This window comes from Amphibalanus amphitrite, unplaced genomic scaffold (genome assembly GCF_019059575.1).
Source record: "Amphibalanus amphitrite isolate SeventyFive unplaced genomic scaffold, NRLGWU_Aamphi_draft 000289F_arrow, whole genome shotgun sequence".
NCBI lineage: Eukaryota > Metazoa > Arthropoda > Thecostraca > Balanomorpha > Balanidae > Amphibalanus > Amphibalanus amphitrite.
The window spans coordinates 197,718-220,377 of NW_024881784.1; the positions used below are offsets into that span (position 1 = coordinate 197,718).

At 53.1% G+C, this 22,660-nt stretch overlaps 1 protein-coding gene and 1 non-coding gene across 3 annotated transcripts; both read left to right on the top strand.

Moving 5' to 3' along the window:
• Positions 1–3,484: 3,484 nt before the first annotated feature.
• On the top strand, positions 3,485–22,030 carry LOC122387558 (DNA topoisomerase 2-binding protein 1-A-like). 2 transcript variants are annotated; one of them, XM_043377876.1, is made up of 20 exons: positions 3,485–3,647; positions 4,763–4,875; positions 5,009–5,154; positions 5,513–5,648; positions 5,953–6,060; positions 9,645–9,846; positions 10,173–10,270; positions 10,581–10,716; positions 11,081–11,212; positions 11,474–11,550; positions 14,794–15,202; positions 15,394–15,605; positions 15,847–15,986; positions 16,231–16,780; positions 17,090–17,206; positions 17,542–17,701; positions 17,919–18,140; positions 20,208–20,611; positions 20,946–21,066; positions 21,310–22,030. In XM_043377876.1, exons 2-20 carry the CDS (start codon positions 4,765–4,767, stop codon positions 21,639–21,641), a joined length of 3,813 nt encoding a protein of 1,270 aa, XP_043233811.1. In that variant the 5' UTR covers positions 3,485–3,647; positions 4,763–4,764; the 3' UTR covers positions 21,642–22,030. The 2 variants fall into 2 exon arrangements, with proteins under 2 accessions (XP_043233811.1, XP_043233810.1); XM_043377875.1 differs by lacking the exon at positions 3,485–3,647 and adding an exon at positions 4,033–4,053.
• On the top strand, positions 11,697–11,778 carry Trnas-cga. The gene has a single exon. It is a non-coding gene; the product is annotated as a tRNA-Ser (tRNA).
• Positions 22,031–22,660: the final 630 nt, after the last annotated feature.

Sequence of the window (22,660 nt, forward strand, 5' to 3'; positions counted from 1 at the left end):
GGCGCGCCCCGTCATTTAAGGGACGATTAAGGGATAAGGGATATGAGGCACGTGTGAAGTTAGTGGTGGTGCGGCAAGATATCGACCCGGGGAATCGCCTGGGACCATTATTTTCGCGATCGGAAGAGCCCCTGAGGCACTTTTGGCGCGCCCCGTCATTTAAGGGACGATTAAGGGATAAGGGATATGAGGCACGTGTGAAGTTAGTGGTGGTGCGGCTAGATATCGACCCGGGGAATCGCCTGGGACCATTCTTTTCGCGATCGGAAGAACCCCTGAGGCACTTTTGGCGCGCCCCGTCGTTTAAGGGACGATTAAGGGATGAGGGATGTGAGGCACGTGTGAAGTTAGTGGTGGTGCGGCTAGATATCGACCCGGGGAATTGCCTGGGACCATTATTTTCGCGATCGGAAGAACCCCTGAGGCACTTTTGGCGCGCCCCGTCATTTAAGGGACGATTAAGGGATAAGGGATATGAGGCACGTGTGAAGTTAGTGGTGGTGCGGCAAGATATCGACCCGGGGAATCGCCTGGGACCATTATTTTCGCGATCGGAAGAGCCCCTGAGGCACTTTTGGCGCGCCCCGTCATTTAAGGGACGATTAAGGGATAAGGGATATGAGGCACGTGTGAAGTTAGTGGTGGTGCGGCTAGATATCGACCCGGGGAATCGCCTGGGACCATTCTTTTCGCGATCGGAAGAACCCCTGAGGCACTTTTGGCGCGCCCCGTCATTTAAGGGACGATTAAGGGATAAGGGATATGAGGCACGTGTGAAGTTAGTGGTGGTGCGGCTAGATATCGACCCGGGGAATCGCCTGGGACCATTCTTTTCGCGATCGGAAGAACCCCTGAGGCACTTTTGGCGCGCCCCGTCATTTAAGGGACGATTAAGGGATAAGGGATATGAGGCACGTGTGAAGTTAGTGGTGGTGCGGCTAGATATCGACCCGGGGAATCGCCTGGGACCATTATTTTCGCGATCAGAAGAACCCCTGAGGCACTTTTGGCGCGCCCCGTCATTTAAGGGACGATTAAGGGATAAGGGATATGAGGCACGTGTGAAGTTAGTGGTGGTGCGGCTAGATATCGACCCGGGGAATCGCCTGGGACCATTCTTTTCGCGATCAGAAGAACCCCTGAGGCACTTTTGGCGCGCCCCGTCATTTAAGGGACGATTAAGGGATAAGGGATATGAGGCACGTGTGAAGTTAGTGGTGGTGCGGCTAGATATCGACCCGGGGAATCGCCTGGGACCATTCTTTTCGCGATCGGAAGAACCCCTGAGGCACTTTTGGCGCGCCCCGTCATTTAAGGGACGATTAAGGGATAAGGGATATGAGGCACGTGTGAAGTTAGTGGTGGTGCGGCTAGATATCGACCCGGGGAATCGCCTGGGACCATTCTTTTCGCGATCGGAAGAACCCTTGAGGCACTTTTGGCGCGCCCCGTCATTTAAGGGACGATTAAGGGATAAGGGATATGAGGCACGTGTGAAGTTAGTGGTGGTGCGGCTAGATATCGACCCGGGGAATCGCCTGGGACCATTCTTTTCGCGATCGGAAGAACCCCTGAGGCACTTTTGGCGCGCCCCGTCATTTAAGGGACGATTAAGGGATAAGGGATATGAGGCACGTGTGAAGTTAGTGGTGGTGCGGCTAGATATCGACCCGGGGAATCGCCTGGGACCATTCTTTTCGCGATCGGAAGAACCCCTGAGGCACTTTTGGCGCGCCCCGTCATTTAAGGGACGATTAAGGGATAAGGGATATGAGGCACGTGTGAAGTTAGTGGTGGTGCGGCTAGATATCGACCCGGGGAATCGCCTGGGACCATTATTTTCGCGATCAGAAGAACCCCTGAGGCACTTTTGGCGCGCCCCGTCATTTAAGGGACGATTAAGGGATAAGGGATATGAGGCACGTGTGAAGTTAGTGGTGGTGCGGCTAGATATCGACCCGGGGAATCGCCTGGGACCATTATTTTCGCGATCGGAAGAACCCCTGAGGCACTTTTGGCGCGCCCCGTCGTTTAAGGGACGATTAAGGGATGAGGGATATGAGGCACGTGTGAAGTTAGTGGTGGTGCGGCTAGATATCGACCCGGGGAATCGCCTGGGACCATTATTTTCGCGATCAGAAGAACCCCTGAGGCACTTTTGGCGCGCCCCGTCGTTTAAGGGACGATTAAGGGATGAGGGATGTGAGGCACGTGTGAAGTTAGTGGTGGTGCGGCTAGATATCGACCCGGGGAATCGCCTGGGACCATTCTTTTCGCGATCGGAAGAACCCCTGAGGCACTTTTGGCGCGCCCCGTCATTTACTTTTGGCGCGCCCCGTCATTTAAGGGACGATTAAGGGATAAGGGATATGAGGCACGTGTGAAGTTAGTGGTGGTGCGGCTAGATATCGACCCAGGGAATTGCCTGGGACCATTATTTTCGCGATCAGAAGAACCCCTGAGGCACTTTTGGCGCGCCCCGTCATTTAAGGGACGATTAAGGGATAAGGGATATGAGGCACGTGTGAAGTTAGTGGTGGTGCGGCTAGATATCGACCCGGGGAATCGCCTGGGACCATTCTTTTCGCGATCGGAAGAACCCCTGAGGCACTTTTGGCGCGCCCCGTCGTTTAAGGGACGATTAAGGGATGAGGGATATGAGGCACGTGTGAAGTTAGTGGTGGTGCGGCTAGATATCGACCCGGGGAATCGCCTGGGACCATTATTTTCGCGATCAGAAGAACCCCTGAGGCACTTTTGGCGCGCCCCGTCGTTTAAGGGACGATTAAGGGATGAGGGATGTGAGGCACGTGTGAAGTTAGTGGTGGTGCGGCTAGATATCGACCCGGGGAATTGCCTGGGACCATTATTTTCGCGATCGGAAGAACCCCTGAGGCACTTTTGGCGCGCCCCGTCATTTAAGGGACGATTAAGGGATAAGGGATATGAGGCACGTGTGAAGTTAGTGGTGGTGCGGCTAGATATCGACCCGGGGAATCGCCTGGGACCATTATTTTCGTGATCGGAAGAGCCCCTGAGGCACTTTTGGCGCGCCCCGTCGTTTAAGGGACGATTAAGGGATAAGGGATACCTGCTAGGGCAAAATTAATGTCATATTCGTGCTCCCCGTCCCCGAATTGACCAGATATGACGTTTTCAAGTGATTCGGTACTCGACGCTGAATACGAATCCGAATCCGACGCCAACTTCACGCACATTGGCGGCAATTCCAAGGACCTTGGATGAAGAAGTTGTGATAATCCTAGTGGTATAATTTTTATTAACAGCCTTTTTCCCATGATGTTAGCTAACTTCGGAATTTAGTTTTCAATTTTTCAATAAAATATTTTTTTGATGTTTTTCAAGGTCAAAAATACATCAAAATATACATAATAGTTTTGTTACTGCAAATCTCAACTTTCTACCACTTCGGAAACGATTATAATGGAACTATTTACCAGTAACCAGTAACCACAAATGCAAATTGAAATGTTGTGCCGAATGTTGTTGGGGTCGGATGAAGTTATAATTGAAATATTAATAGCATTGGATCTTGGTGTTGGCACTATTAATTAAGGCATCATAATAGAGGCGTCAATAAATGGTTCTTTGTCTGTGAAGCTTATTTTGACCCTGACAGTAATAGTGTAAGTGGTTCCGTTATGCGAATTACCTTGACCTGTATTTAGGGCCTTGCCTTGACCTATGTAGTGTTATTTCGGAAATCTGAGGGCTGTTCACGAGCCCTATGTGCGGTACTGCGGTTACAGTAGGACTGTACAGTTACACAGATTCCAAGCTCCGCCCACTGTCTCTACTTCAACCTTCCGTCACCGCACACAGCAACCGCTGTGGGACTGGCCACAGCATTGGCTGTGTACGGTCCACTGCACGTAACTGTGTAGTGTGTGACATGTCACACTGACTACCCCTCCCCTACCCCCACGCCTCCTGCGCACACCACACTCAGCAGTGTGCGGTGCCTGTGAACAGCCCTCAAATTTCAATTATAATATCAATATGTACCTGATGCTGATTGCTGAATCAGAATGCGTAAGTTTTCATTTAGCTTTCATTCAGTATGCCCAGCCTGCAAGATGTGAATGGTAGGCGGCTAGGTGCCATTCAGGGGTCAGTTGTACGAGCCAGCCATAGGTGTTCTCAAGGTTATATAAACAGTTTTCCCATACTGACATGTTTTACCAGTCACCAACCTATGTGAATACAACTTGAGTCTTGAACTTGCTGATATTTCATGACCTCATTGTTTGTCCACTGCATTGGAAAAATTCCATGGCAAATCTTTGTTCTAGCATTTTTTTTGTACGAGTATGTTCAAGCAGATAAAATGGAATAAACAAAAGATGACCTAACCTGGTCTTAACTAATCTAGGCTGCCCAATTTAAATATTGTAAATTAACCTTACCATACATACCAAAGATAGTTTGATTGACCCAATAAAAAAGTTAAAAAAGCATGAATGCAGGGCTGAGATTACAAATTTTGTTTGTTTATGTGTAAGGAACAGTTTCACATTTTGCATTTTTTGTAGTTCACACACCAATTCCACCATTAAAAAATGAGAAATGCGTGCCAGCTAACTACATTATTGATTTGAGTGATTTTAAAATTTTAAACTGTCTCTGGATGGTTTATATAGCCTTGCTCTGGATGACAATGTTGTGCTTTTTTTTGCAATATTTCTAAATGACTTCTTAGTTTGTTTCTTGAAAACATAATATCAATGTCTTCTTTTTTCAGAAATGGAGTCTCTCTTGTCTCAAGAAACCCAGGATCAAGTAAATCTCTATTTTGTTCTTCCTAAGGACACTACAGAAACTACTTGCAGTGAAAAGTTGGCATCATCCTATCAGGTAAGGTTTTATGATTATGATGTACTTAGTACTTACTGTTTGCTGAAATCTTTTTACACATGTTTACACTTTGCCACATTTAATGTGAGTATATCCTGACTGTGAATTAACTGATTTTCTAAATGACCCACAGGCATGTCTGGATGTTGGTTTTCCAAGTCAGTGGATAAAAGAAGAAGATGTGCTCAAAATGCAACCAGTCAAGCAAGATGTGTTCATCTGTGACCCATTTGAAGGACTAGGTTTTGACCACTTATCATCTGGAAAATTCAAGTGTGTGTAAGTGTTGATTGTCTACTGTCCAGTCATTCTTCTCCAGCAGCTTTTGATATGTCAAGTATGATGTGTGTTTGTGAGTGTTTGTGTGCTGGGATCTGTTTGACAATGCTACCATTGGAATGTTTGACAAGGGGATGTAATAGCCATCATTAGCCACCAAATGACACCAATGCAAGAATGAACATTATGGTTCCACTGTTATGAAGTATGTGTATAATTGTGTAAGTAGGTTAAGTAGCCAGCTAATGACAGGGTGGCTGTCATGTCGGGCAGGCATTGTGCTCTAAGCACACAAGTGTTAACACATCTATGTTGTCACTTGTCAGTACTGACTGGGTTTATGGTGTTGGCTGTCCAGCAGAGTGCTGGGCCCACCATGCCTGCTGGCCTGTCTGAGTCGCAGCGAACCAGTGCCAGAGCATCCCTATCCCCTCTACACAGCCGCCATGAGAGGCATGGTGGTCACTTCAACTGGATTCCAAAAAACAGAAAAGGTGAGAAATGGACTTGCAATTGTTGTTTATTGTGTCCGCCTGATTTTAAAATGCATGTTCTCAGCTTCACCATAAGCTGATGCTTCAATAGAAGCTGTTGATATTTGATTGCTAATAGCTGAGTTTGATGTCTTTTAGTCAGTGATCAGAATCAATGGATTTCTTAGTACCAGATCCGGCTCTGAGCCGAGGTTACAAGCCACAGCTCTGATTTCGTCTGCCTACTGTCATTGTATTTCCTATTATTTGCCTTCATACTGTTCAATTGGGTGTAATTCTCACACTCTCTGACCACCCGTTTCAGAACCGTCTGCAGCGGCTGGTGCGGCAGATGTCGGGCGTCTACTCGTCCGACTTCCACGAGGGCATCACCCACCTAGTGGCAGGCGTCGTGGCCAGCCCCAAGTACCAGGTCAGTCAGGTGGAGAAAGCTACCTCGTCTGGTGTTACCGTTACTGCAGTGTCCGTCGTAACCAGGCGTTCACTGTGCCATCGGAAGGGTTGGTGCTTCGGTAAATCCCAGCTCGCTGATGTTCGCGACAAATGACTGTATGCCCCATAATACCAATTTCCCGATATAACGGACAGCTGGTGGCGTCCACCGTAAGCTCAGCTTGCCGGTGTCGGCGACAGGTGGCGGGGTCAGCCGTAAGCTCAGTTATCCGGTGTCGCTGACAGGTGGCGGTATCGACCGTTGCTCAGTAGGGTTGTTAAAAAAAAACGAATTTTGGAAAAGTATATGGGCTCATGGCTCATGTGGTGCGGTATTCTTTTCTGAGTCCAATGATACCCCTTTTTTCGAAAAGTATTACTGCTAGGCGCTGCTCAAACGGCTTAAAGAGGACCATGTTACGCCCGCCGACCGGCCGGTGTCAATAAGGGCGAGAATTCGACGCCGCACGGCGGCGGCAGCGCCTTATCGGCACCGCGCGCCACGACATCTGCCGGGCGGCCGGCTGGGCGGTGGGAAGTTACAAGTGCGTGGTCTTATTGCACACGATCGGGGTGAACTATCCCATGTTTTCGGGGCGGAAAGTTTCAGTGCAGCATCGGTGCGTCTGCCACGGTGGTCTTTGTCGATGGTATAGAAAATAACTCAAGCAGAGCTCAGAAAAGACTGAATGATTCCGGGTACTTGTCTCGAAACAATCCGTTTCAAGAATACAGCTGCCTTCTTAACGTACTGTATCACTTGTTAATTCTTCAAAAAGCAAGCTCTGAGAAATAACAGACTTCTTTGCATTGCTGTTGACAATTTAAGTTGCTTTTGGACGGTGGCTCGCAGCCCCAATATGCTGCCGCGTAACTCTATTCCAACGACGAAACGGCAACGTAGCGAGAATCGAAAATTTAACGAAGTAGGTACAACAGGAGCTGGCAAGGCTCCTGCATTGGTCTATCCGTCATGAGTGACACGCCGGGGTAATGTGTCACGTCAGGGCAGAGCTGTGTTCTATGCCGGGTCTGGATTCGGGTCTTGATCGGCATCGGTGGGCACGGCCGCCCTGGCCGGACTGCCGGCGTCGCTTATGCTCGAAGGACTGGATAAACGGCGCTTGATTTATATGAGTAGGTACTCCGGCGAATGTCTCTACTCATGTCTCACTTCGTCACACTGTCAGGGTGGCCACCCTGTCATTCCCAGACATGTTATGTTTTCTTTCGACCCGCTAATCTAAGCTACACCTGGCGTCGATTCTGTTGGCCCAGCATCTGACATCAACGTATCTGAATAATGACATTGGTGACGCCTATGCTCGTCAAAGCCACCCCCAAACTTGGGCCGATGACTGTCGGGTCTCCTCCATATTCTGTCCTTGTGCATACTGCATTGCCAGCCCCTGCTGTACGTACAGGGTGTCTCAAAAGTTCGCTTACAGGTACCAGCCATGCTTTTTTGTCAATAATTCTGAATCAACATGAAATTCACAGTCGAAATTTTGCATGGGCATTGGTAACAACCTTCCTCAAGCAGCTTCATTGTTTTCAAGCGCATTCGACCCTTCATGAGCACACAAAAAGGGTTCACCTCTGACCATGGATCAGGCATGAAAATGGAGGTCGCATACTCGGGTCGGCTGAGAAACTCTCTGCTTCACGAGTAATGGGAATGGTTAGGTCGGAAATGACACATGGCAAAGTGTCGGCGAGGATGAGTACAACATGATGGTCATCTAATAAAAACGGTGGCTAAAATTTTTGAAGGACAAAACCATGCGAGACTAACAGCGCTTTGAACGACCCTTGTACCGCAGCAGACTCGTGCTCCGGAAAGCAGCTGAAAATGCAGTCCTAACTATTGAAAACTGACTAGAAGCTCACAGACAGAGGTTACCCAGTTTCAAAAATTGCAGGTCATCATAAAATAAAGACAAAACATCATTTAAAATTGTTTATAATATCTATAACGCTAAATTTTGAGGGAAAATAATGCGAAAATCGTCAATGCCGAGGACAAGTGACCCTCCAAAAGTGTCAATTAATGTAAAGTTTTATCTAACGAAGTTTCAAGAGGCAGATCTGGAGCAAATAGCTTTCTTTTACACACAAAATCCGGACAAAACCGCACGATGGACAGGTTTTGGCCATTTACAAAGCAGAACCTCTCCTGAGGAAAACACTCCGGAACCCAGCGAAGGTCTTGGCATTGGGAATGACGAGCGTTCGGGATTTGCAAATTTTGCAAAATGTGTCTAAGAAACAGATGGCCGACACATTCTGCTACGATATGCTGCGAAAAATTTGCCCCTGGCACTTCCCATTTGTTCAGGAATGGGGTTGTTTTGAAAAGGAAAATGGTGCTTGGGAGGTCGGCGCCAGTCATTCATGAAGGAGTTAGCGCCAGAGAAGACCTACAAAATACTCACGGATGGTGTCGATGCAAGCTATCGGCTTTCAGGGAGAAGCGGATGTTGCCGGGGAGCTCGTCAAACCTAAATCCGACGCAGAAACTGCGGGGGATTCCCCTACAAGAGCTTGAAAGCTGGTAACCTTTTATCAGCCTCCGGCAGCTGACGGAGTGACGAAAATCGGTATGGGCAAATATTTTTGGAGATACAGCAAAGGGTTTGGTTTCCAACCTTCCGAATCAGTTGTCAAAGCATGCATATTTGTCTAGTGTACACACGGACACCAAAACCTTAGATTTTTGGCCGGTTCTTATATGCTTTATTGACATGGGAAATGTGTAAGCGAACTTTTGAGACACCCTGTATATCGTGAATTTTCGATTCTCGCGAAGTTGCCGTTTCGCCGTTGGAATAAAGTTGCGCGGCAGCATATTGGGGGTGCGAGCCACCGTCAAAAACTAACTTAAATTGTCAACAGCAATGCAAAGAGGTGTGTTATTGCTCAGAGTTTGTTTTTTGAAGAATTAACAAGTGATACGGTACGTTAAGAAGGCAGCTGTATTCTTAAAACGGATTGTTTCGAGGCAACTACCCAGAATCACTCACTCTTTTCTGAGCTCTGCTTGAGTTATTTTCTATACCATCGACACAGACCACCGTGGCAGACGCACCGATGCTGCACTGAAACTTTCCGCCCCGAAAACATGGGATAGCTCACCCCGATCGTGTGCAATAAGACCACGCACTTATAACTTCCCACCGCCCAGCCGGCCGCCCGGCAGATGTCGTGGCGCGCGGTGCCGATAAGGCGCTGCCGCCGGCGCGCGGCGTCGAGTTCTCGCCCTTATTGACACCGGCCGGTCGGCGGGCGTAGCATGGTCCTCTTTAAGCCGTTTGAGGAGCCCCTAACAGTTAATACTTTTCAGAAAAAAGGGCATCATTGGTCTCAGAAAAGAATACCGCACCACATGAGCCATGAGCCCATATACTTTTCCAAAATTCGTTTTTTTTGAACAACCCTATTGCTCAGTTCCTCTGTGTCGCCGACAGGTGGCGGTGTCCGCCGTAAGCTCAATTTGCCGGTGTCCGCCGTAAGCTCAGTTTTCCGGTGTCCACCGTAAGCTCAGTTCCCGGGTGTCGCCGACAGGTGGCGGTGGCGCGCGACGTGCCGGTGATGCGCGCCGCCTGGGTGGACCGGGTGTGGGAGGCCAGCCGGCAGCAGACCGTCTCGGCCACGGACCCGCAGTTCGCCGACCTCGCCTGCCCGCCCTTCCAAGGCCTGTTCGTGTGTGTCAGCCAGATCAGCCGCCGCGACAAGGAGGCCATCAAGCGGCTCATCGAGACCAACGGTGCGTCGTGGGGACTCTCGGTGCTCTGGGTGGGGTCGGATGACGTCCGGTGGGCCGTGTGGTTCCTCGTGCTCACGACTGCTGCGTGTTTTTTTTTTTGGAGGGAAGGGCGGGGATGATGGAATTTCACCGAACGATAGGAGAGGTAGGACTGGACCGGACCTGGCAAGGAGGTAACAACGCTAGCGTGATTCATTCTACTTACATATTCTGGACTGTTGCAGTAGTGTTTTAATGCATTTTAGCTTACCTGCATGGGCCCTACTTTGTGGTATATCGTCTGGGTAATCGCTAAGCTCTCGCCATTTGTCCCTGTCTTGCTTCAGGCGGCAACTACATGACTCAGCTGGAATGCGAGAAGACCAATGTGCTGATCTCACCCTCGGTCGAGGGTGAGAAGGTCACTTTCGCCAGACGCTGGAAGGTGAGAGAAGAACTATTCTCACTTTTCATGTGTAGCTCAGCTCTTTATTGTTGTCCATGGTTGGTGAGCTATGAGACATTGTTTTAGGAATGGATTTACTTTTCAGCGTGATTTCTTCTGGCAAATGCTGGAGTGGCTGTATGGCAGTGGATCTACCATTCCCGTCAGATACCGTGCGTGATTCCCGAGTGGCTGTCGCCGTGTGTTGTACCGGACTCCGGAGTTGCCGTGTGACATCGTCTCCCGTCTCCATCAGATACCGTGTGTGGTTCCGGAGTGGCAATATGACAGTGTCTCCGGTCTCCGTCAGATTCCGTGCGTGGTTCCCGAGTGGCTGTATGACAGCGTGGAGCGCGGCTCCTGTCTCCCGATGGAGCAGTACACGACATCGGACAAGATGGCCAAGCGTTCCTCCACGCCCACCAAGAACCATACCATGGCGAGCGGTAGGTCTCGCTTGTCAGAACCGACTTAAAATTGTATTGCTTTCTTTGCCAGTTGAAAGAAGTAAATGAGAAGTCGCACACGATGTTAGCGAGCGATAATGCAGGGTAATATATCTGTGTAAATTTGTCCAACTTGAATTCTTTTCGGGCAAAGTAAGCGGATGATTAGGTGGTGCTAGTTTGTTAGTAAACCTAATTCTCAAACATTGTAACATAGCATGTGATTGCCCAACGATGTGCTGCATGAAGAGTACCCATTCGGAGCTTGTTGCAAGTTCCGTATCGCATCGGCACAAAGAGCACCGGTCTGATTTCTGTCTGCTGGTGCCCGCCTGACGGCTGACTGATGGCTGGGCCCCCTTAGCAGGCGAGCTGGCCGACCTCACCATGAGCACCATAGTGGGTGCCAACGAGAGTCGGCTGAACCCCGTCAACGAGACGTTGATGAACGAGACGGCGTCGTTCGCCGTGCCGGCACCGGCGCCCTCGCCCGCCCGTGAGTCCGCCCGCCTAATCAAACACACGCTCTCGGTGGTAGTTGATGTTTGGTGATTGCTAAATGTGCCGTTATTTCACCGTAGACTCACGTAGTGCTGTGCTTGCTGGAGTGTTTGCCTCATTTTTTTTTCATAGTTTGTGGCTGAAGCCTAATACTGAAGAACAGAATCCTGTTGTTCGTCTAACCAGCCAGGTCGTTGATTGTCGTACTTTGTAAGAAATGCATTACAAAAGCTCATTTATGTTTGATTTTCTGCAGAGGAGGAACTGGCTGAGCTGGACAGGGTCGACCTGCAGGAGGTGGCCAAGGCAGGCGAGTTCCTGGACGGATGCAAGGTAAGCAAACTGTCTCAATGCTAATCGTGGTTTTCACGTATGTTTGATGCGTTAGGAGGGAGGGGGGGGGGAGTGCGCTCTCAACACATCGTTTTAGGAGGATCCTCCCTCCGTCCTCGATAACGCTTTTCTTCCATGTGGTCGTAGCAGTCGTGGCCGAGTGGTTAAGGCGTCAGACTCGAAATCTGATGGGGTCTCCCCGCACAGGTTCGAATCCTGTCGGCTGCGTAGCTCTTTTCAGTTCTTGGGGTTATCAGACCAATCGTCGCAGCTATGGTATCAAGTGGTCGTTTGCATATTTCGTTTTTCACATTTTGCCTTTGTTGTGGACGTATGTGTTGTGCGGGTTCCAATTGGGATCTGCATTGTCGAAAATTTTGCCTTTGGTTAGACGTAATTACAGTGACTTACACATCTTGGGGAGTTCACCAAAATGTACCGTTATTCTTGTATGCCATAGAAGCTAGAGCGCTGCGAAGTGGGCTAGGTAGACTAGTTTCAACTTCAAGTATGGCATGACATTCATCTTTCAGCTTGTGACAGCTGCGTTTGGCATCTACGGGGGAAAATGAAAATTAAAAATTCAAAACCTGTCAAAACCACTCGGATGGCACCTTCCGGCATGGAAGTGTGCTTGCCTCTGACTGCGTCTAATGGTCCACAGGCTCGGCCCACAGGAGTTCGTATGCAGCGGCGTATTTAGAAAATCGCGAAGGGGGGGGGGGCAAGGGTTTGGAGGGCGCCACCTCACCCAAAGAGGGCGCCATACGGTCGCGAGATTAAAATCCTTAACGATCGCTCAGCGGACGGGGAGGCCTTTTTTACTACGCCACCAGTTTTTTTGCGTACCTTGGTATAGGTTATGCTGCATTGATTTCGCATCGTGTGTATTTTGTTTTTACTCCAGGTCACAAAAGGTCAAGTCACCCGCTCAGACTATGCTTAAAACTTGTTTTAAAGTTAGGTCACTCGACATAATTGCCTGATGACCTTGCTTTTAGCGACTATGGTTTGCATTTTATAGAGCACGTGTAAAAGCAATTTACCAAAAGGTGTGCCCCTTTCGCTCACCCAGTTGCCTCCCCCAACAGGAAAAAAAACGGAAGCTCGTAGCGTAGTGGCACCTTTTTCGGATTTTTTTTTTTTAAACCGCATGTCTGAAGAAATGTCCTGGCGCGGGTTAATCTCATACGTGACGAAAAGGTTGCAAGTGATTGGCATAGGTACTAAGTTCCTACTAAAGAAGTGTTGTTGAAGTGCGCGCCGGAGGCGCGCGAAATTTTTGAAAACAACCTTTTCCTCCGCTTTTTAGGCACATCTTTTACGTGCTCACTGTTCAAAACTCTTCTCGCTCTTTTACCAAATTTGAAGTTGTACTGTAAAAATGTCTAAGGTTTAGTGGGGCCGGTGCCACACAAACTGTATAGGAAGCTTCGCCCATGAGTGACGATGTAGAAAAGTTTATTGGCGGTGGCATACACACCAGACCACCATATCGGATTGATACCGGAGCGCGAGGTGCGTAAACACAAGCGCACAACGAGAAGGCGGCAGCAACAGAAAGATAAACCATAACAGTACTGTTCCTCATGAGATCGATTAGCCTCCTCGGGCTTATCCAAATTACCTCGACCAGCCCTCATGACCTTCTCACAGATGCATACAGTGTTGAGTACCTAAATAACCAGCTTCAATCACCGAAACTTCAGGTGCCTGCGGTTGCGGCCGAACCTGTTGACAATACTTATCGTGATCCATATAAATGTCATGATGCACATAAAGTAAGATCAATCCGTTAAGACCAAAGACGTGTTTTATGCATGGTCCAGAGCGTATACAGTTTTGGTAAACTTCATTCATTATGCTGAATGCACGTTCATTTGTGGCAGTTTTCACAGGAAAGACATCAAATATGTGCAAGAGAACTGCTAAGTTGGGAAACATGCCAAAGGAGTAGATAAATTATAGGAGAGCAGCGATCAACGGAGGTCGCCAATTGAGGTAGAAGGGCTGCGATCGACATGAGGTCGCTAATAGGTAGGAGAGCCCCGATCAACATCCTGAGTTTCGACAGGAGGGCACCGAAAGGTAGGAGGGTGGCGAGCAGCAGGAGGGCGCCAATGGATAGAAGGGCGGCGATCAACAGGTGGGCGCCAATAGGTAGGAGGGCCCCGATCAACAACCAACAGGAGGATGTCACCAGGTGAGAGGGCGGCAAGGAATAGGAGAACACCAATAGATAGAAAGGTGGCGATCAACAAGAGGTCGCCAATGGGTAGTAGGGCGGTCATCAACAGGAAGTCGCCAATGAGTGGAAGGGTGACGATCAACAGGAGGATGGCAATGGTGAGGAGGGTGCTTTTGCCCAAAAGGATGACATTGAACAGGAGGGGACCTGTGAGGAGGGCGCCAATTTAACAGGAAAGTACCAGTGGATAGCAGGGCGGTGATCAACAGGAGGGCGCGAGTGGTTAGGAAGGCGGCGATTAACACGATGGCGCCAATAGGTAGAGGGGCCCCGATTAACATTCAACAGGGGAGACTAGGGAACCAACAGGTAGGAGGGCGCCAATGTCTAGAAGGGTGGCACTCAACTAGAGGGTGCCAAAAGGGAGGAGGGCGGCCATCAAAATTTCACGAGGACGCAATAGGTGGGAGGGCGCCGACCAGTGCAGCAGAAGGGCAGCAATGTGTAGCACGGTGGCGACCTACAGGTGGGCGCCTTCGGGTGAGTGGGCGCCTATTTACAGGAGAGCGCCAATAGGTAGGAGTACACCGATCAAATGAGGGCGCCAGTGGGCAGGAGGGCAGTGATCAACAGGCTTACATAGGCAACTACCGCTACGCTTAGAGAGCTACAGCCTACAAATGCGGTTGGAGGGCGCCCGAGGGAGCCCTCCAATCGTATTTGGAGGGCGTATTTGGAATGGCGCCCTCCGAGGGCGCCCTCCAACTGTATTTTCCCTGCAAACACATTCGCGTTTGGAGGGCGCCTTTGGCGCCATCCAGTCGCGATTGTTTTTCGATTCGATTCTATCACAATCGCAAAGGGCGCCTTCGGCGCCCAAGGGTTCAGTGACCCCCCCCCCCTGCCTACGCCCCTGGTCGTGTGTGTCGGTGGGGACGTACTCAGCTCAGCACGCTTTGCTGAGCAGTGATAACAGCTCTCCCTCCTATCCCGCAGGTGGACTGTATCGGTCTGAGGTGTCAGGTCCCTGGCTAACCGTCCTCCCCGACTCGCAGGTGCACTGTATCGGCCTGGACGCGCGCCGGGACGACAAGCTGCGCCGGCTGCTCAACACCTCGGGCGCCATGCGCTTCTCCCAGCTGCTGCCCTCTGTGACGCACGTGGTGGTGGCGGGCGGCGCGGGCGTGCCGGAGGCGGCGGCGGCCGCCGCCTGGCGCCCGCACCTGGTCACCCTGCGCTGGGTACTGGCCAGCTGGCGCGCCGGCCGGCCGCTGCCGGAGGCCGAGTTTCTGCCGCCGGGGGTGGCGCCGCCCGAGCCGCCGGCCGGGGGTGGCTCCGGAGCCGGTCAGCCGGGCCCGGAGCCGGAGCCGGACGCGGCCGGAGAGGAGACGGTGCTGCCGGGTGCCGAGACCACCGCCGCCGGCGAGGATACCATGCTCGAGGCCACGCAGACTCTGTTTGGAGGTGGGTGGGCATAGTGAGCCTGTTGGGAGGCGTTTGGAGGTCACGTGCACGTTATTCGGAGGTACTAGTTGGGTCGGGGGAGGTGCAGCGGGCGGGCACGCAGACCGGCTCAGTATGTAGCCACAGTCAGACTGTGGCTGACTATGACTGCGGCGGCTGAATGTGACTGACTGTGACTGCGACTGTTGCAGGGCTGCGGTTCCACCTGAGCCGCCACCTGGACGACCAGTCGCTCCAGGAAGCGGTGTACATTCTGGAGGAGCACGGCGGCCGCCAGGTGCCGGAGCCGACCGCGGCCCGGTTCACCGTGGTACCGCTGGTCCACCCGGCCTCGCCAGAGGACCCCGAACCCGACGCTCTGGTTACACTGGCCTACCTACAGCACTGCGTCGAGGCCGATAAGGTGGGTCTCGCGGGCATGGCTGAGCGAGATGGCATGGTTGATAATGTCTTCAACCTTTTTTCTCCTGGGTCCCTGACAAATGTGTAATGATCGTAACCAGTTTTAACGTGATGTTTTTACAGTTCGCGTATCTCTTTGTGTTGTCCTCTATTTTCGTTACTGTGCTGGTCGACCAGAGTTCTGTGGGCGCCGGCGCGCACGACCGCTGTCTAATGAATGCGTCTGCGCGCTGTGTTGCCAGCTGCTAGAGCCGGAGTACTTCCACCGGCCGATCAGCACCACCGAGCACGACATCCTGACCGGCTGTGTGCTGGGCATCAGCTCCTACAGCGGCCGCGAGCGGCAGTACCTGGCGCTGCTCGGCGAGAGCATGGGCGCAGAGTGAGTCATGGCGCAGACGCTGAAACATAGATGGCATGCAGGGGAATGGAGATGCAAGTGGTGTCGCACGTGACGCTCACGGACTTACCAGGGACGGGATATCTGTGTGGATTTCAGCTTAGCTATGTCGTGTTTTGCTTAGCATATATGAAACAGCATGATAATGGCGTCTGATGGTCTTCGCCATACCATCTGACCGTGTCGGATGGTCTGTGTGTGACGCCGATACCGCCCGCGTCCGCAGGTTCCAGGAGGTGTTTGCCCGCCGCGACAACCCGTCCAAGCACGCGCGCGCCTCCACCCACCTGGTGTGCCAGGCGGCCGAGGGCCACAAGTACGCCGCCGCCCGCAAGTGGGGCCTGCCGGCCGTCAGCCGCGAGTGGCTGCGAGCGTGCGCCGCCGCCGGCCGCCGGCTGCCCACCGACGAGTACGCCGTGGAGGGCGGCGCCGAGTCGACGGTGGCGTCTGTGACTTCCAGCGCCGTGTCGGCGGCGCCGGCCCACACCCCGGCACCGGCCGCCCCCGCCCCCGCCGCCGTCCCGGCCGGCGGCCTGCCCAGCTTCATGCAGCCGCCGGTGGAGCTGACGCCGGTGCGGCCGCCGCAGCTGCCGCCGGCCGACTCGGTGGCGCGCGCGGCGGCGGCGGACGGCACGGCAGACATGGCCACGCCGCAGACGCCGTACGGAGCGCTGGTGGCCGGCTCCAACCCCAGCAGATCGACACGGAAGGCCTGGAAACGCTGGGTGGACGCCATGGAGGAGACGCCCGAGAACAAACGGCGCCGCGTCAGCACGGTACGGCGAGGGGAGGGACAGGGGCCGGGGAGTGGAACAGAGTGAACCGGGGCTGGCGGTGGGACGGAATGGGACGGGTAGGAACCGGGGGTGGGACGGGTAGGAATCGGGAATGGGACGGGGTAAGATTTCCGGGAATGGGAAGGATGGGACAGCTAGTGGGACGAGAAAGTGGAAGGAAAATGGGATGATGGGGTTGAACGATGGAACGACCTTCCGAATGTGGGATGAAATGATATTGGATAACAATTTCGCTTTTTTGGGGTGCTGGTTAAGCAGCACACCGTCTAACGATGCCTGTGTTTACAGCCCATGTCCCAGCTGGTGGTACAGTATTTCAAAACCAACTTCAGCCAGAGAGACAGCCAGGCCGACCCCAGTGCGTCCACTGAAAACAGTCCCGTCGTCAACTCGGAAGATGTCAACGTAAGACCGTGAAATCACCCGATATTTCGGTTGATGACAATAATTGTTAACATTTTGTTTTTCTCACTCAGAACTGTAGGTACTCGGTAACATGGCTTGAAATTTGAAGACATATAAACAGCATTGTATCATTATCAGTATGTTGATGGCCTCTTGTAAACATGGTTGGAAATGTAGTGTTTTCATCCATGGTTGTATAATTGTGGGCTCAGTCTGCTTTCGTTTAAACCCTGTATCTTACGAGCTTCGATTGATTTATTGCAGAGTTCCACGTCATTGTTCGTGTTCTGCCCAGCCGCACTGTGTTGACATGCAGTTTGCTGCCGTCCCGCCAGGCGGCGCTTCAGTCTGAGGCGGCCGGATCCGGACGTACCCCTGCCTCTGCCGTGAAGAGTTCCAAACCCGGCCCGTCGACGGGCACGGCGCCTCGGACGCTGCACAAACGTGGCCGTCCGCCGGCGGCTGAGCTGGGCAGCAGTCCCTGTCTGGGGAACGGTGAGCGGCGGCTGGGGAGAGGCAGATGGTGGCGCTGTCAGTAATTCTGTTTATTGGGGAGAGGCAGAGGGGACGCGACTTTCAGTAATTCTATTTATTGAGCCACTTGGCTTCGTTTCGTCGTTCATTAACCACCACTTGGCGCTGAGTCACTGTCTGTGAGTGGCCGGTTGGTTGTGTCCCCGCCGACGCCAATGACGGCTGCCCTGTCCGACAGGCTCGGTCCGGGACCGCGGCGCGACCGCCGAGCCGCCGGCCGCCGACCGCACCGTCACAGAGGAGGGGGAGGCGGCCGGCGACGTCAGCCGGCAGCTGGCCGAGCTGAACCGGCTGGTGTCGCGGCGCAGCGCCGACGGCAGCGGCGCCAGCGGCGAGCACCGCATGCCGGCCGGCCTGCTGGACCCGCCGCCGGCCGTGGGCGGCTCCGAGTCGGCGCCACGTCAGTACCCCGTCTGCTCCTCCCTGTCCCACCGCCCGGGGAGAGGCCGGGGTCCATGACCCACCGGCAGGGGGAGGGTATGGTTCTGCTGCCCAGCCCGCCATCGCGGTTCCTTGGCCCACCGTCGCTGTGAGAATGTCCCTGGCCCCAATCTCTGCCGGGTAGGGGGTCCCTGGCTCCACCGTCTACCGGGGCGGGGGTCCCTGGCTCCACCGTCTGCTCTACTGTAGTCCGCTAGTCGCCAGTCACGGCGCTCTGTTCCCTGTCGGCGGTCTGTCATGTGCCGTGTCCGGTGACCTGATATCGTGTCTGGCCCCTGTCGATCCGTCCGTGTCCGGTTACCTGATATCGTGTCTGGCCTCTGTGCCGTGTAATTCGTGCCGGTCGGCTGGTCGTGTCACCAACTCCGCCAGCGCGATAGACCGTGTCGGTCGGCACGATCCGGCTCGGAAAGGGCAGAGCACTTTCCGAGCTGTTTCCATTATCGGCACTGCATGCTACCGTGGTGTGCATATCGTGGATGCGGTACCAAGTGTCCGGTCCGTAGGAGCTAAAAACAACCTGGTCAACACCTATTCCAGCCATTCATCAACGAAGGACAAGACCCATTAGCCTCGCCTATTAATGAACACCACTTAGCCCATTGAGGTTACGCTGGATATTTAGTTGCAGCTGTAGGCCCACCGTTTAGGCTATCATGCCACAGCCTGTCCTTGGTTGGACCACAAGCTTCCATTCCTATGGCGACGATTTCAGTCAATGGCCATCCGGTCCTGATAGGTCTGATAGCGGGAGGTGCTCGCCGCCACGTCGGGTCTTCAGGTTGTAAAAACTTATCTATTTATTGACAGACCAAAGCCTCGGTCCTTGAACTGATACACACATCAGAAAACGACTTGATCAATCCAGTACGTACCAGCTAGCAGCCTTACCCGGTCTCTTCTCTGCTGTCTTTGACACGTTGCTGTTGTATAGTAAGATCGGTGCTGAATTACTTTGATGATAATCGTGTTTGTACATTTATGTGTTTTTTGTAGTGTTTGTTGTACACATTTATAATTAGGCCCTGCATATTCCGCTACAAATGAATGATTATAGGAAACAATTCAGTGACTTCCCACGAGCATTATATGTTGCCCTATTTACTTTTTTATCAATTTACCCCGCGTTCTCTTGGACGAGGAATATTCTACGTCGTCCGGCCAATCCCGTTCCATAACCGCAGCCAAGCCCCCCACTGACCTTGAACGTGATTGGCTGGACGACGTAGAATCTTCGTCGCCCGAGAGACATCGAACGCGGGGTTAGTCCGAACCTTTTGAATGGAAGGATTTCCAAGGACAGAGCCTGCGAAGCGAAGCTTGTTGCGTTGACCCTGCCCTCTACCCTCCGATCGCGCAAATCCGGTTCTGTGGCAGAATTTGGAGTCCAAAGTTTAACGTGCGCATGTAGTCGCGCACGGCCGATCCCCTAACTGACTTCGCCTGGCTACGGCCTGCCATCAACCGCAACCATACCTGTCAAGAGGCCCATAAACGTCAAGCGCCCGTCGCGCTTCGAACCCGGACTGTTGTGACCGGAAACGCGTCCTCTCACCACGTGGAGTCTGACGCTGTACCGACTGAGCTACGGGACCGCTATTGGGAATTAAAAGCAAGTTTTTGTGACCACGAAACAAAGCACATAAGCTTATGATCAGCACAGTTAGTGGGCAGTGGGTGTCAATAACCGCGGCCACTCCGCGTGTCAGAACTGTGTGCCGTTGTCCCGTCCTACTGCTGCCGAGAAGGCTAGGCGGCTCTCAAGATCGGCTATTCTGTCTCTGTGTAAACTAAGGCGAAAGGGTGTTTGTTCGCGGTACTGTGGTATGTTTGCCCATTTATCAAAGCTGTTTGATTGTCGCGTTGGAGGTTCGGGTTATGTCAACAGTCAACAGTGTGCTGTTTCGTTTACGCTTCTGTATTTATGATGCGTCATCCTTCCTCCCAGCCCATGTCGTTTCAACGTATGCAACGGGGCTCAACGCATATTACATGGCCGTGACCTGGGCTGACCATGGTGTTCCAGAGGCCATGGAGCTCAACACGCAGGGAACGGCAGTGACCTGGGACGACCCGCGCGAACGGCAGGCTCGTAACAATCTCATGCAAGAGGAGGCCGCCCGCCAGGATGCCGAGAACGTGTCTCCCAACGTTCCGGCGGCGCCGGCCGCCGCTGCCGCCAAGTGTCCGGTGGCTCCGGTGCTGGTGTTCTCGGGCCTGGAGCCGGCGGAGCGGAGCCGCTACACGGCGCTGGCCGAGCGTCTGGGCGGCTCCGTGCTGGACTCGGCCACACTGGAGCCGAGTGCCACACACCTGGTGACGGCGCGGCCCAACCGCAGCGAAAAACACCTGGCCGCCGTGGCCTCCGGCCGCTGGCTCCTGCAGCCCGGCTACCTGGACGCGTGCGAGCGCGCCGGACGCTTCCTCAAGGTGAGACTGGCGGGCGGGACTGGCGGGCGCCGCGCAGGGAAGGATGGGGAGTCACTTGTCAGGCTGATGGGGCGCTGTACTTACCGTGAGAGACACTTAGTGTGCTTTGGAGAGGCGGAGTAGGAGTGATGAATGTCTTCACTTGCGTAGTCACTCGTTTGCCAGCTGGAACTTGCAAGAATATTCCGATCACCATTTAAACAACCGGAAAGGATAAGTCTGACGCCTTGCTGACTTCGGCGTAGAGGCAGGCGCCCCTTGGTGTTTAGTAAACGCACACAGCTTTTAGGGCCTTGAGCTGACCTGTTCTGATCGCTCCGTTTGCCCGCCACAGGAGGACGGGTTCGAGTGGGGAGACCCGGAGTGTCTGCGGGCGGCCGGGCTCTCAAAGGACTCCACCGAGTACAAACTCTCCACCGCCGCCTACAGGTGGCGACGGAAAATCCAGGACGAAGGTAATTGAGTGTCAGAATCCTCGTCATCTCGCGATAATCGACTCTTGTTTTCTTTTAAGCCTTTTGTTGGTTATTATAGTCGGTAAGCGATTATTGCGACAATTGCACTATAGCTTCATACTCTTTAAACCTACCTGACGTGTTCCGGATGCTGCTTTCGATAGTGACCTGCCCTGACCTTTTCCAGACAACCATGCGTATTCCACTCCATATTGTTACCTGACATGCCCTGACGTCTGGCAGGTATCCCGGGCGCGTTCCACTCGATGGTGGCGGTGCTGCTGACGGCCAGGGAGCGCAGTCGGGCGTTCGAGCGGCTGGTGACGGCCGGCGGCGGCCGCGCCGCCTCCCTGGACCAGCTGCGCCGCCGGCCCACGGACGTCACCCACGTGTTCATCGAGCCGGCGCGCGCCGACAAGCGCCAGCTGACGGCCGAGCTGTGGCGCGAGCTGGCCGAGCGCCGGCTGCCCTGCCTGCAGCCCGTCTACCTGAACGAGTGCCTGACGGCGGCCGCGGCGCCGCGCACCGAGGACTGGCTGCTCGACGAGTACAAACGGCTCCTGGCCGAGACGTGACGCGCCGGGAGCGGACAGATGGGGCGGACGGACCGCGCCGGGACCGTCGGACGGGGAACCGTCCCTGGCACCGGCTGAGGAGTGACGTCTCGCTCAGACGGTGGGCGAGCCCCGTCCGTGTGGGGAGCACTCCGTGAGCGGTAAGCGCCGTGCTCTCACGGAAAGGGTATCTCCCCAGCCAGCCATGTGTGCACATTGTGTACCGATTGAAGTGTTTGTGAGTGTGGAAATATCGGATGTCGCCTCTTCACTGCCTATCCTGAAGCGTTGTGGTTCTTTTTCCATAGGCTTCGTATTTTCGCGAATGAAGCCGTGATATTCGTTGTCATGCTTTCCAGTATGAATGAGATTGGGATGGAAATAAAGCAGGTATACCTTTTACTAATCTACCCTTACGTTTGAGCATATTGCATCACTATTGCAAAGGGCGGCACAGCCAAATCAAGCGCTCTGGAATGAGATGAAGGTGACAGTTGGCAAAGGAAGGATTCTACACATTGCGCTTTTAAGGGCGGGCAGCGATCGGATAAAGTTCGAAAACATTTAGAACTTCCGCAGACCGCACAGTAACAGCGTTGAATAAGCGAACACGTCTTGTGCTGCTCGGCACGATACACTGATGCAGCCATCGACACTCGCGACTCGCGAGATCTTCACTTAGCATCCCTCATCATACTCTAACTCCGTGACCACAATGGCGGACACTACACATTCGCCGAACAGGAGGTATCCCGGCGGATCGGTGACAGAATGGCTCTCGGCACACCGCTAGGCACTCCCGGACACGGCGGGTATACGCCATCACCTCTGGCCATACTGTCACTGATCGCTCACAGAGGTGCAAACATTGCGGAACCCGCCGCACAGGCAGCTGCTTAACATACCGCGGAATGTTCTGTGTGGCCGATGCAAGCTGATGCCGATATCCGCCTAGTACCAAGGTCGGCGAGCTTTAGACATCGTTTACATCGACATATGTATCGAATTCGATCAGATGACACCGAATTTGTAACCATAAA

What these genes read in the sequence shown, in the direction of transcription:
- LOC122387558 (XM_043377875.1), top strand. An exon ending in AGTTGGCATCATCCTATCAG is followed by an intron (nt 4,876 to 5,008) that starts GTAAGGTTTTAT and finishes AATGACCCACAG; the next exon opens with GCATGTCTGGATGTTGGTTT. An exon ending in AGTTCCTGGACGGATGCAAG is followed by an intron (nt 11,551 to 14,793) that starts GTAAGCAAACTG and finishes CCCGACTCGCAG; the next exon opens with GTGCACTGTATCGGCCTGGA.